General features: G+C 44.1%; 1 protein-coding gene across 1 annotated transcript in view; it reads right to left on the bottom strand.

The window, feature by feature from the left end:
* Positions 1 to 561: 561 nt before the first annotated feature.
* The window catches only part of LOC129862027 (calcium-independent phospholipase A2-gamma-like), a 37091-nt gene continuing 22668 nt past the window's right edge, over positions 562 to 14984 (bottom strand). Inside the window, exons 9-10 of the mRNA XM_055933316.1 lie at positions 14326 to 14521; positions 562 to 3547 (exon numbers count right to left, since the gene is read on the bottom strand). Coding sequence (XP_055789291.1) covers positions 3270 to 3547; positions 14326 to 14521 — 474 coding nt within the window. The 3' untranslated portion in view covers positions 562 to 3269. The remainder of the gene's footprint in view (positions 3548 to 14325; positions 14522 to 14984) is intronic.

The following is a 14984-nucleotide window of genomic DNA, read 5'->3' as shown; positions in this document are numbered from 1 at the left end:
TCCTTTCCGTGACAGACTGACCAGGTATAAGCTATGATCCCATATTGATGTCACCTGTTAAATTCAGTTCAATCAGTGTAGATAAAGGGGAGGAGAGAAGTTAAAGGATTTTTAAGCCTGGGGACAATTGAGTCAGTGTCAAGAACTGCAATGCTGCTGGGTTTTCCACACTCAACAGTTTCCCGTGTGTATCAAGAATGGTCCACCACCCAAAGGACATCCAGCCAAATTGACCCAACTGAGGGAAGCATTGGAGTCAACATGGGCCAGCATCCCTGTGGAACGCTAGCGACACCTTGTAGAGTCCATGCACGGAGGAATTGAGGCTGTTCTGAGGGCAAAAAGGGGTGCAACTCAATATTAAGGTGTTCCTAACGTTTTATACACTCAGTTTATATAAGTGGTGCCGTGTGCATGTGCTGTATCACCCATGTAAAAACATGATTTAAAAAAACATCAAGGACCTACACTTCATTCTTTAAGAACGATGAACAAGTTGTCTGTTAATGGGGGAAAAGAACAGCAGTACTCAGATAATTACATAATAAACAAGACGTGTCAGAGTGTTTCAGTGATGCATTTTAATTACACAATATACATGTTCAACACACACACACTGCTTACATCGGATCAATAGGAGAATGGTAATTAAAACAAATCAAGTCAATATCTCTGTCCATCTTGCCTTCGGTCCCTCAGGAGTGATGAAGACATCATCCTGGCTACACAGTCATCAACCTGGGACCCTATTTAAAACATCAGAGTAGTATACTGCCCTACCATGAAAAACGGCAGTAACTGCTCATAACATGGAACTGAGAAAAATTGCTTTTATTTACCTTGGTTTCACAGTAACTTTATGCAGTTACTGCTAACATGACCCCCATTTTCTCCAAAACACAGAGGCAGGATACTTGTCCACATGATTAAGGACGTATTTAATGTAGCAAAAATGACTAACTAATTTGCGACCAGATGAGCAGTTACTGCCTTCTTGCTTGGTAGGGTACTATAGACTACTGATCATCATTTGACTTTCTGACCGTAATGAATTAGATTATCTGGAGAGAGGACCTGATCCTAGACCAGCACTCCTAATCTGAGATGCTTGATGAATACAGGACTCAGGTTTGACAGTTGAAATGAGTCTATACTGTGGAAGATCTTTAAGCTATGTCATCATCATTCACTTGCCACAGCACTACTGTAACAGTTCCTGAGCAACAGTAGCAGTGCAGTAAGCAGCAGCCTATAATAGAATACAATCCCTCTGCTACACCGGCATGATTCAAACTAACAGTAATAATACCACAACATGGCAGACGATAGCATAGCACAGGGGAAACAGCACTTCAGGGTAGCTAGGATGGAGATAACATACCTGGGTTCAAATACTATTGGAAATCTTTCAAATATTTTGAGCATTTTCTTTAGCCTTCCTGGAGTGTGGGTGGGCAGGGTTTGCCATTTTGGGACTGTCCTATTGGTTCTATTGTGCCATGCAAGCTCAATCAAGCACAGCTTAAAAAATGCGTTATACAAGGTTGTGTGTAAATTCAGCCAGTAGTTTTGAAAGTAGCGCTCATGTACAACAACAGCACCCATTTCGTAGAATATGTAACGAAAGCCAATTCGTAAAATATGTCCTGAATTTGTATGTGCTGAAGATCCCATTCAATTTCTTTAAGTGTTTTAAATAGTACTTGAACCCATGTCTGGAAAACAGCAAATTGGAGATAGGAAAGTTTTCCTAACCTGTTATTAGTGGATGCATAACATCAGCATCGCTCATGCAAATAAATTATAGAAGGATATAAATTACTCTAAGCAAAAAAAATAAACAAAAGCAGCATGGATTTAAATCTAAATAATACAGCGTCAAAAGACTTAATTCAGGAGCATTTTAAATCTTAATGCATTTCAAACTATATCTACAACTTCACAATAGTAATACAACAGTCAAGTCATTGTTCTGTAACGCATTCTTAAAATCAAACAAGAGAGGAGTGAACATTTTGCAGCTTATAGGCTACTACATAAGCCATAGATTAGGACCCTACTCTGATTTAAAGCAGCCGTATGTGCGAACTAGCCAGGTCAGTGGCTAACATCTTCCTCTAAATACCATGGTACATTTTTTTAATAAACAATTTATATAGTATATGTCAAAAAAGTTGTACCCTGATGTATTTACCAATATCACCGTCAACATTAAAACAATCAAATGAAGGACCACTAGCTGCATTGGTGTTAAAAAGTACTAGAAACAGAAATGTCAAGTGACCAGCCATTAATCTTTCTCTGAGGCATACATTCAAGTAAAACCTTGACATCCAACCGTTGGACATGACAAGATAGTTATTCCCCCCCCAAAATGGTATATGTTTGTTTATGGTCCTAACCTTTAAAAAATTAAGTTATTGGTGGCAGATTAGGTTCAAGTCAAAGTTAAAAAAAACAAAAAACTATTTAAATCCAAAATATATCCCAGATATATCTCTTATACAGTGTCAGGATATAAATGGCTGTGATCTTTTGTTCTTTTTAAAGGTGAAAAAGGTGCTTCATTGGAGAACAGTCAGTCCAGTCGTCAGAAGAGGAAACCGCTTGTGTTCCAAATAGCACCCCATCTCCTATAGAAAGCACTGCTTCTAACCAGAGCCCTATATAGATCTATTAGTGGGGTATTGGTAAGTTATCTACTCTGGCTTACAGAGTATGATAATAAGAAACATTCTGTTGATGTTGCCAGACCTCTCTCTCCCTCCAAGTGCTGCCAGAGCATAGGAACAGTCACTGGCAAATGGGTGCAGTAACACCTACATGGGTGCAGTAACACCTACATGGGTGCAGTAACACCTACATGGGTGCAGTAACACCTACATGGGTGCAGTAACACCTACATGGGTGCAGTAACACCTACATGGGTGCAGTAACACCTACATGGGTGCAGTAACACCTACATGGGTGCAGTAACACCTACATGGGTGCAGTAACACCTACATGGGTGCAGTAACACCTACATGGGTGCAGTAACACCTATATGGGTGCAGTAACACCTATATGGGTGCAGTAACACCTACATGGGTGCAGTAACACCTACATGGGTGCAGTAAAAACACAACAATAAACGTATTCTACCAATCTAAAATACATTGTCTACCAGCACAGAGACTAACATATACATTATATTATTCTATGTATGATTCAGTGTTAGGAGAGAGTTTTAGGTGAAGTTAGTGTTGTGGTGGAGTCTGAGACCTACTCCTCTACAGCTTGGAGTTGAAGATGGGAATACCATCGTACATGTCATGTTTGAGCTTGGCCCACTCCGTCAGCCTCTGGACGGTGGTCTTGTCCCTGGTGAGTATCCGGGCAGCTTTCTGCAGCTTATCCTGGTTCCGGTCCAGATAGCGCAGGCCCTCGGCCTGCAGCAGGTTCAGCTTCTCACCGCGGCTCTCATCCAGGGCGATGTCCTCGTTCATGTAAGGGTTGAAGCGGAAGTACGAGTCAGGTGGAAGGAGGGCATCGAGCATGATGTGGACTTCTGATTGGGAGAATAGTGAGGGGGTGTGAAGGTTACACAAAAACAGGTCAAAATGGCACAAATACATCACCTTTGAAAAACTGTTCCCGTCAATGTTACCTCACTCACTTCTCTGTGGGAATGTGAGTCTCAGTTCAGGAGACATGTGCCATTATAGTACATAACAGATTGACTTTGACTCTGTTCAACACACTTTTCAGACGACAAATCTGGAGGCTGAGTGGTGGATTCTGGGTCCCAACCAATGCTCTATATAAAATCATTATCACCACAAATAAGCTGAGATGGTGGAGGGATTGTTTTCACTGTTCTCATTATAAAAACACTCCACCCTAGAGCTATAGATCAACTAAAACTGCATTCCCTCTGTTGCGGCGCTGTGACTGGCCCTCTGTGGTATCAGTGGTGTAGTAGTAGTGAAACAGAGGGTGCTGTGTCTCTCTGTGTGGTATCAGTGTACAGAATCAGAATCAGTGTACAGGTGCAATGATCGTCACTTCCTGTTGAATCTGCAGACGTGTTGCTGTGCGTTTTGTTGCTGTGCGTTTTGCTGCCAACTTTACTTTACTTTGCTAGCTGACAACTTTACGTTTTTTGTTTTGTTTCTGTTTTTAATTACCGTTTATATTTTTAGTTTTTCCATCGCAACTTTTTTCCCTCATTCAACTTTTTCACTCCGGACGCTTTATCTGGACATGGTTCGTCAACACCTTCAACAGCCGAAGCTAAGTAGTAACATTAACATGATGTCTTCTAATTGCAGTCGCTGTACTGTATATACAGGAGAACGATCGCCTTACGGCGAAAATAGCTGTGCTGCAAGCCCAGCTTCAGACGCAATCGTTAGGCAAGGGTAATTTTAGTGTAGGAAAGGAAGAAACAGCGTCTGTGCCACCAGTAAGTACAGATAGTAACGTTAGTATAAATCCCCCCGCACAGTCCCCGCAGCCGGACAACTTTCTCATGGCTTCTGGAGGGAAATGCTGTTGGAATGCTCAACCGGTGTCGCTCATTCAGCCGACAGAAACTTTCAACCGGTTTTCCCCATTATGTAGCGGGTCGGAGTCTGAGTCTGAGTCTTCTCTTGTCTCTACTCCTCCCGTTACGGGGTCTGAGACGCCGAAGGCTCCCACCATTAGCTCTGACAAATTGAAAACCCTATTCATTGGCGACTCCATTACCCGCAGTATTAGACTTAAAACGAATCACCCAGCGATCATACACTGTTTACCAGGGGGCAGGGCTACCGACGTTAAGGCTAATCTTAAAATGGTGCTGGCTAAAGCTAAATCTGGCGAGTATAGAGATATTGTTATCCACGTCGGCACCAACGATGTTAGGATGAAACAGTCAGAGGTCACCAAGTGCAACATAGCTTCAGCGTGTAAATCAGCTAGAAAGATGTCGGCATCGAGTAATTGTCTCTGGCCCCCTCCCAGTTAGGGGGAGTGACGAGCTCTACAGCAGAGTCTCAGCACTCAATCGCTGGTTGAAAACTGTTTTCTGCCCCTCCCAAAAGATAGAATTTGTAGATAATTGTCCCTCTTTCTGGGACTCACCCACAAACAGGACCAAGCCTGACCTGCTGAGGAGTGACGGACTCCATCCTACCTGGAGGGGTGCTCTCATCTTATCTACCAACATAGATAGGGCTCTAACTCCTTTAGCCCAACAATGAAATAGGGTGCAGGCCAGGCAGCAGGCTGTTAGCCAACCTGCCAGCTTAGTGGAGTCTGCCAATAGCACAGTCAGTGTAGTCAGCTCAGCCATACCCATTGAGACTGTGTCTGTGCCTCGACCTAGGTTGGGCAAAACTAAACATGGCGGTGTTCGCCTTAGCAATCTCACTAGGATAAAGACCTCCTCCATTCCTGCCATTATTGAAAGAGATCGTGATACCTCACATCTCAAAATAGGGTTACTTAATGTTAGATCCCTCACTTCAAAGGCAGTCATAGTCAATGAACTAATCACTGATCATAATCTTGATGTGATTGGCCTGACTGAAACATGGCTTAAGCCTGATGAATTTACTGTGTTAAATGAGGCCTCACCTCCTGGTTACACTAGTGACCATATCCCCCGTGCATCCCGCAAAGGCGGAGGTGTTGCTAACATTTACGATAGCAAATTTCAATTTACAAAAAAAAAAAAATGGCGTTTTCGTCTTTTGAGCTTCTAGTCATGAAATCTATGCAGCCTACTCAATCACTTTTTATAGCTACTGTTTACAGGCCTCCTGGGCCATATACAGCATTCCTTTCTGAGTTTCCTGAATTCCTATCAGACCTTGTAGTCATAGCAGATCATATTCTAATTTTTGGTGATTTCAATATTCACATGGAGAAGTCCACAGACCCACTCCAAAAGTCTTCCGGAGCCATCATCGACTCAGTGGGTTTTGTCCAACATGTCTCTGGACCTACTCACTGCCACAGTCATACTCTGGACCTAGTTTTGTCCCATGGAATAAATGTTGTAGATCTTAATGTTTTTCCACATAATCCTGGACTATCGGACCACCATTTTATTACGTTTGCAATCGCAACAAATAATCTGCTCAGACCCCAACCAAGGAGCATCAAAAGTCGTGCTATAAATTCTCAGACAACACAAAAATTCCTTGATGCCCTTCCAGACTCCTTCTGCCTACCCAAGGACGTCAGAGGACAAAAATCAGTTAACCACTTAACTGAGGAACTCAATTTAACCTTGCGCAATACCCTAGATGCAGTTGCACCCCTAAAAACGAAAAACATTTGTCATAAGAAACTAGCTCCCTGGTATACAGAAAATACCCGAGCTTTGAAGCAAGCTTCCAGGAAATTGGAACGGAAATGGCGCCACACCAAACTGGAAGTCTTCCGACTAGCTTGGAAAGACAGTACCGTGCAGTACCGAAGAGCCCTCACTGCTGCTCGATCATCCTACTTTTCCAACTTAATCGAGGAAAATAAGAACAATCCAAAATTTCTTTTTGATACTGTTGCAAAGCTAACTAAAAAGCAGCATTCCCCAAGAGAGGATGGCTTTCACTTCAGCAGTAATAAATTCATGAACTTCTTTGAGGAAAAGATCATGACCATTAGAAAGCAAATTACGGACTCCTCTTTGAATCTGCGTATTCCTCCAGGGCTTAGCTGTCCTGGATCTGCACAGCTCTGCGAGGGCCTGGGATCGGGAGAGACACTTAAGTGTTTTAGTACTATATCTCTTGACACAATGATGAAAATAATCATGGCCTCTAAACCTTCAAGCTGCATACTGGATCCTATTCCTACTAAACTGCTGAAGGAGCTGCTTCCTGTGCTTGGCCCTCCTATGTTGAACATAATAAACAGCTCTCTATCCACCGGATGTGTACCAAACTCACTAAAAGTGGCAGTGATAAAGCCTCTCTTGAAAAAGCCAAACCTTGACCCGGAAAATATAAAAACCTATCGGCCTATATCGAATCTTCCATTCCTCTCAAAAATTTTAGAAAAAGCTGTTGCGCAGCAACTCACTGCCTTTCTGAAGACAAACAATGTATACGAAATGCTTCAGTCTGGTTTTAGACCCCATCATAGCACTGAGACTGCACTTGTGAAGGTGGTAAATGACCTTTTAATGGCGTCAGACCGAGGCTCTGCATCTGTCCTCGTGCTACTAGACCTTAGTGCTGCCTTTGACACCATTGATCACCACATTCTTTTGGAGAGACTGGAAACCCAAATTGGTCTACACGGACAAGTTCTGGCCTGGTTTAGATCTTACCTGTCGGAAAGATATCAGTTTGTCTCTGTGAATGGTCTGTCCTCTGACAAATCAACTGTACATTTCGGTGTTCCTCAAGGTTCCGTTTTAGGACCACTATTGTTTTCACTATATATTTTACCTCTTAGGGATGTTATTCGAAAACATAATGTTAACTTTCACTGCTATGCGGATGACACACAGCTGTACATTTCAATGAAACATGGTGAAGCCCCAAAATTGCCCTCGCTAGAAGCCTGTGTTTCAGACATAAGGAAGTGGATGTCTGAAAACTTTCTACTTTTAAACTCGGACAAAACAGAGATGCTTGTTCTAGGTTCCAAGAAACAAAAGAGATCTTCTGTTAAATCTGACAATGAATCTTGATGGTTGTAAAGTCGTCTCAAATAAAACTGTGAAGGACCTCGGCGTTACTCTTGACCCTGATCTCTCTTTTGACGAACATATCAAGACTGTTTCAAGGACAGCTTTTTTCCATCTACGTAACATTGCAAAAATCAGAAATTTTCTGTCCAAAAATGATGCAGAAAAATTTATCCATGCATTTGTTACTTCTAGGTTAGACTACTGCAATGCTCTACTTTCCGGCTACCCAGATAAAGCACTAAATAAACTTCAGTTAGTGCTAAATACGGCTGCTAGAATCCTGACTAGAACCAAGAAATTTGATCATATTACTCCAGTGCTAGCTTCCCTACACTGGCTTCCTGTTAAGGCAAGGGCTGATTTCAAGGTTTTACTGTTAACCTATAAAGCGTTACATGGGCTTGCTCCTACCTATCTTTCCGAGTTGGTCCTGCCGTACATACCTACACGTACGCTACGGTCACAAGACGCAGGCCTCCTAATTGTCCCTAAAATTTCTAAGCAAACAGCGGGAGGCAGGGCTTTCTCCTATAGATCTCCATTTTTATGGAACAGTCTGCCTACCCATGTGAGAGACGCAGACTCGGTCTCAACCTTTAAGTCTTTACTGAAGACTTATCTCTTCAGTAGGTCATATGATTGAGTGTAGTCTGGCCCAGGAGTGTGAAGGTGAACGGAAAGGCTCTGGAGCAACGAACCGCCCTTGCTGTCTCTGCCGGGCCGGTTCCCCTCTCTCCACTGGGATTCTCTGCCTCTAACCCTGTTACTGGGGCTGAGTCACTGGCTTGCTGGTGCTCTTTCATGCCGTCCCTAGGAGGGGTGCGTCACTTGAGTGGGTTGAGTTACTGACGTGAACTTCCTGTCTGGGTTGGCGCCCCCCCCTTGGTTGTGCTGTGGTGGAGACCTTTGTGGGCTATACTCGGCCTTGTCTCAGGATTGTAAGTTGGTGGTTGAGGATATCCCTCTAGTGGTGTGGGGGCTGTGCTTTGGCAGAGTGGGTGGGGTTATATCCTTCCTGTTTGGCCCTGTCCGGGGGTTTCTTCGGATGGGGCCACAGTGTCTCCTGACCGCTCCTGTCTCAGCCTCCAGTATTTATGCTGCAGTAGTTTGTGTCGGGGGGCTAGGGTCAGTTGGTTATACCTGGAGTACTTCTCCTGTCTTATCCAGTGTCCTGTGTGAATTTAAGTATGCTCTCTCTAATTCTCTCGTTCTCTCTGAGAACCTGAGCCCTAGGACCATACGTCAGGACTACCGGGCATGCTGACACCTTGCTGTCCCCAGTCCGCCCGGCCTTGCTGCTATTCCAGTTTCAACTGTTCTGCCTGCGGTTACGAAACCCCTACCTGTCCCAGACCTGCTGTTTTCAACTCTTAATGATCGGCTATGAAAAGCCAACAGATTTATTCCTGATTATTATTTGACCATGCTTGTCATTTATGAACATTTTGAAAATCTTGGCTCTCTAATTTTCTCCTTCTCTCTTTCTTTCTCTCGGAGCACCTGGGCCCTAGGACCATGCGTCGGGACTGCCGCCCGTGGTGACTCCTTGCTGTCCCCAGTCCGCCCGGCCTTGCTGCTATTCCAGTTTCAGCTGTTCTGCCTGCGGTTATGGAACCGCCACCTGTCCCAGACCTGTTGTTTTTCAACTCTTAATGATCAGCTATGAAAAGCCAACTGAAAATTATTCATGATTATTATTTGACCATGCTTGTCACTTATGAACATTTTTGAACATCTTGGCATAGTTCTGTTATAATCTCCACCTGGCACAGCCAGAAGAGGACTGGCCACCCCTCATAGCCTGGTTCCTCTCTAGGTTTCTTCCTAGGTTTTGGCCTTTCTAGGGAGTTTTTCCTAGCCACCGTGCTTCTACACCTGCATTACTAGCTGTTTGGGGTTTTAGGCTGGGTTTCTGTACAGCACTTCAAGATATTAGCTGATGTACGAAGGGCTATATAAAAATAAAATTGAAAATTGATTGATCAGTGGTGTAGTAGTAGTAGTAGTGAAACAGATGAGTGCTGTCTCTCTGTGTGGTATCAGTGGTGTAGTAGTAGTAGTAGTGAAACAGATGAGTGCTGTCTCTCTGTGTGGTATCAGTGGTGTAGTAGTAGTAGTGAAACAGGTGAGTGCTGTGTCTCTCTGTGTGGTATCAGTGGTGTAGTAGTAGTAGTGAAACAGGTGAGTGCTGTGTCTCTGAGGTATCAGTGGTGTAGTAGTAGTGAAACAGATGAGTGCTGTGTTTCTCTGTGTGGTATCAGAGGTGTAGTAGTAGTGAAACATATGAGTGCTGTGTTTCTCTGTGTGGTATCAGTAGTGTAGTAGTAGTAGTGAAACAGATGAGTGCTGTGTCTCTGTGTGGTATCAGTGGTGTAGTAGTGAAACAGATGAGTGCTGTGTCTCTCTGTGTGGTATCAGTGGTGTAGTAGTAGTGAAACAGATGAGTGCTGTGTCTGTGTGTGGTACCAGTAGTGTAGTAGTAGTAGTAGTGAAACAGATGAGTGCTGTGTCTCTGTGTGGTATCAGTGGTGTAGTAGTAGTGAAACAGATGAGTGCTGTGTCTGTGGTATCAGTGGTGTAGTAGTGAAACAGATGAGTGCTGTGTCTCTGTGTGGTACCAGTGGTGTAGTAGTAGTGAAACAGATGAGTGCTGTGTCTCTGTGTGGTATCAGTGGTGTAGTAGTAGTAGTAGTGAAACAGATGAGTGCTGTGTCTCTCTGTGGTATCAGTGGTGTAGTAGTAGTAGTGAAACAGATGAGTGCTGTCTCTCTCTGTGTGGTATCAGTGGTGTAGTAGTAGTAGTGAAACAGATGAGTGCTGTCTCTCTCTGTGTAGTATCAGTGGTGTAGTAGTAGTAGTGAAACAGGTGAGTGCTGTGTCTCTGTGTGGTATCAGTGGTGTAGTAGTAGTAGTGAAACAGGTGAGTGCTGTGTCTGTGTGGTATCAGTGGTGTAGTAGTAGTGAAACAGGTGAGTGCTGTGTTTCTCTGTGTGGTATCAGTGGTGTAGTAGTAGTAGTGAAACAGGTGAGTGCTGTGTGTGTGGTACCAGTAGTGTAGTAGTAGTGAAACAGATGAGTGCTGTGTCTCTCTGTGTGGTATCAGTGGTGTAGTAGTAGTGAAACAGATGAGTGCTGTGTCTCTGTGTGGTATCAGTGGTGTAGTAGTGAAACAGATGAGTGCTGTGTCTCTGTGTGGTATCAGTGGTGTAGTAGTAGTAGTGAAACAGGTGAGTGCTGTGTCTCTGTGTGGTATCAGTGGTGTAGTAGTAGTAGTGAAACAGGTGAGTGCTGTGTCTGTGTGGTATCAGTGGTGTAGTAGTAGTAGTGAAACAGGTGAGTGCTGTGTCTCTATGTGGTATCAGTGGTGTAGTAGTAGTGAAACATATGAGTGCTGTGTTTCTCTGTGTGGTATCAGTGGTGTAGTAGTAGTAGTGAAACAGGTGAGTGCTGTGTGTGTGGTACCAGTAGTGTAGTAGTAGTGAAACAGATGAGTGCTGTGTCTCTCTGTGTGGTATCAGTGGTGTAGTAGTAGTGAAACAGATGAGTGCTGTGTCTCTGTGTGGTATCAGTGGTGTAGTAGTGAAACAGATGAGTGCTGTGTCTGTGTGGTACCAGTAGTGTAGTAGTAGTGAAACAGATGAGTGCTGTGTCTCTCTGTGTGGTATCAGTAGTGTAGTAGTAGTGAAACAGATGAGTGCTGTGTCTCTCTGTGTGGTATCAGTGGTGTAGTAGTAGTAGTGAAACAGATGAGTGCTGTGTCTCTCTGTGTGGTATCAGTGGTGTAGTAGTAGTAGTGAAACAGGTGAGTGCTGTGTCTCTGTGTGGTAGTAGTAGTGAAACAGATGAGTGCTGTGTCTCTGTGTAGTATCAGTGGTGTAGTAGTAGTGAAACAGGTGAGTGCTGTGTCTGTGTGGTATCAGTGGTGTAGTAGTAGTAGTGAAACAGGTGAGTGCTGTATCTCTGTGTGGTATCAGTGGTGTAGTAGTGGTGAAACATATGAGTGCTGTGTTTCTCTGTGTGGTATCAGTGGTGTAGTAGTAGTAGTGAAACAGGTGAGTGCTGTGTTTCTGTGTGGTATCAGTGGTGTAGTAGTAGTGAAACAGATGAGTGCTGTCTCTCTGTGTGGTATCAGTGGTGTAGTAGTAGTGAAACATATGAGTGCTGTGTTTCTCTGTGTGGTATCAGTGGTGTAGTAGTAGTAGTGAAACAGGTGAGTGCTGTGTCTCTGTGGTATCAGTGGTGTAGTAGTAGTGAAACATATGAGTGCTGTGTTTCTCTGTGTGGTATCAGTGGTGTAGTAGTAGTAGTGAAACAGGTGAGTGCTGTGTCTGTGTGGTACCAGTAGTGAAACAGATGAGTGCTGTGTCTCTGTGTGGTATCAGTGGTGTAGTAGTAGTAGTGAAACAGGTGAGTGCTGTGTTTCTGTGTGGTATCAGTGGTGTAGTAGTAGTGAAACAGATGAGTGCTGTGTCTCTGTGGTATCAGTGGTGTAGTAGTAGTGAAACATATGAGTGCTGTGTTTCTCTGTGTGGTATCAGTGGTGTAGTAGTAGTAGTGAAACAGGTGAGTGCTGTGTCTGTGTGGTACCAGTAGTGAAACAGATGAGTGCTGTGTCTCTGTGTGGTATCAGTGGTGTAGTAGTAGTAGTGAAACAGGTGAGTGCTGTGTTTCTGTGTGGTATCAGTGGTGTAGTAGTAGTGAAACAGATGAGTGCTGTCTCTCTGTGTGTTATCAGTGGTGTAGTAGTAGTGAAACAGATGAGTGCTGTGTCTCTGTGTGGTATCAGTGGTGTAGTAGTAGTAGTAGTAGTAGTAGTGAAACAGGTGAGTGCTGTGTCTCTCTGTGTGGTATCAGTGGTGTAGTAGTAGTGAAACAGATGAGTGCTGTGTCTCTGTGTGGTATCAGTGGTGTAGTAGTAGTAGTAGTGAAACAGATGAGTGCTGTGTCTCTCTGTGTGGTATCAGTGGTGTAGTAGTAGTAGTGAAACAGATGAGTGCTGTCTCTCTGTGTGGTATCAGTGGTGTAGTAGTGAAACAGATGAGTGCTGTGTCTGTGTGGTATCAGTGGTGTAGTAGTAGTAGTGAAACAGGTGAGTGCTGTGTCTCTGTGTGGTATCAGTAGTGTAGTAGTAGTGAAACAGATGAGTGCTGTGTCTCTCTGTGTGGTATCAGTGGTGTAGTAGTAGTGAAACAGATGAGTGCTGTGTCTCTGTGTGGTATCAGTGGTGTAGTAGTGAAACAGATGAGTGCTGTGTCTGTGTGGTATCAGTGGTGTAGTAGTAGTAGTGAAACAGGTGAGTGCTGTGTCTCTGTGTGGTATCAGTGGTGTAGTAGTAGTGAAACAGATGAGTGCTGTCTCTCTGTGTGGTATCAGTAGTGTAGTAGTAGTGAAACAGATGAGTGCTGTGTCTCTCTGTGTGGTATCAGTAGTGTAGTAGTAGTGAAACAGATGAGTGCTGTGTCTGTGTGGTATCAGTGGTGTAGTAGTAGTAGTGAAACAGGTGAGTGCTGTGTCTCTCTGTGTGGTATCAGTGGTGTAGTAGTAGTGAAACAGATGAGTGCTGTGTCTCTGTGTGGTATCAGTGGTGTAGTAGTAGTAGTGAAACAGGTGAGTGCTGTGTCTCTGTGTGGTAGTAGTAGTGAAACAGATGAGTGCTGTGTCTCTGTGTGGTAGTAGCAGTGAAACAGATGAGTGCTGTGTCTCTCTGTGTGGTATCAGTGGTGTAGTAGTAGTGAAACAGATGAGTGCTGTGTCTCTGTGTAGTATCAGTGGTGTAGTAGTAGTGAAACAGGTGAGTGCTGTGTCTCTGTGTGGTATCAGTGGTGTAGTAGTGAAACAGATGAGTGCTGTGTCTCTGTGTGGTGCTCCTGTAGTTTGGGATGAATCTTTCCCGCTCTACACCCATCTCCCCTTTCAGGGGGTTATTTATAACCAGCAGATTAACACCTAAAAACACTCTCCCCTAGCACCACGGCACTCACTGAGACCACCTCAGCCCTCTCAGTGTGTAAGACAGTGTAGCGTTCAGGCTGTGTTGGTGTGTACAGAGATAAGGTGTGTACAGGCTGTGTTGATGCGAAGTGGACCTGAAGTCATGCAGAGGCTGTGTGGGTATGCCTGTTTTAACGGGCTCCCAAGTGGCACAAGGCACTGCATCTCAGTGCAAGAGGTGTCACTACAGTCCCTGGTTCGAATCCAGGCTGTATCACATCCGGCCGTGATTGGGAGTCCCATAGGGGTGGTGCACAATTGGTCCAGCATCGTCCGGGTTTGGCCGGTGTAGGCCGACATTGTAAATAAGAATTTGTTCTTAACTGACTTGCCTTGTTAAATAAAGGTTAAATAAAAACCATTTACTCCAACCACAGACGGCATTCATTTCATCTCATCCTTACTGGGAAAATGTGGTGAGAATCAAAGTGGCCATTAGAACATAGTTACACTGCTATTGTTATTTTACAACTGCTTACTTATTTATTTTTCGTATTTTAAATGTTTAAACTGCATTGTTGGTTAGGGGCTCGTAAGTAAGCATTTCACAGTAACTGTACTGTTGTATTCGGTGCATGAGACTAATAGAATTTGTATTGCTGAAGTGATGCAGAGATGTATTACAGGGTGTATATCAGAGGGTACATGGACCCACCCAGACGTACCCTCTGTGTCGGTGGCAGAGCTGATGACGTTGGTGAGCTTGGTCTTGAGGCTGGTGTACGTGGTGTTGTTTTTGCCAGCCGTCTCCACGCGGCCCGTACCCAGTGACACCACACACTGGACAGGGGTATTGGGCCACAGGCATTGACACTCATGGATGGCCAACGCTGTGGGGTTGTTGATGAGGAGACCTCCGTCCTGGGGACAGAGAGAGAACAAACTATTATGCTCCTGCTATTGCTATGCCCATTTGGGGCTCCCGAGTGGCACAGTGGTCTAAGGTACTGCATCTCAGGGCTTGACGCATCACTACAGACACCCTGGTTTGAATCCAGGCTGAATCACAACCGGCCGTGATTGGGAGTTCCATTGGTCCAGCGTCATCTGGGTTTGGCTGGAGTAGGCCGTCATTGTAAATAAGAATTTGTTCTTAACTGACTTGCCTAGTTAAATAAAAGTTCTAAACATTTAAATAATACAGTATAGAATTTAAAAAGTCATGGCTACAGTTATGTACCAGCATCATTTAGCATTTAATAGTTATTGACACACTAAGTTAATTTCAAAGATTTCCATGCTTGTTGCAGTTTGGAAAGTAGGAAAAGCCAAAACGTCAGTTGTTAAATAATTTATGAACATCTGTGGAAAGGAAGGTAACAGA

The sequence above is a fragment of the Salvelinus fontinalis genome, chromosome 9 (assembly GCF_029448725.1).
Source record: "Salvelinus fontinalis isolate EN_2023a chromosome 9, ASM2944872v1, whole genome shotgun sequence".
Classification (NCBI taxonomy): Eukaryota; Metazoa; Chordata; class Actinopteri; order Salmoniformes; family Salmonidae; genus Salvelinus; species Salvelinus fontinalis.
The sequence above is the reverse complement of the archived record's forward strand: the minus strand, read 5'-3'. Positions and strand labels throughout refer to the sequence as shown.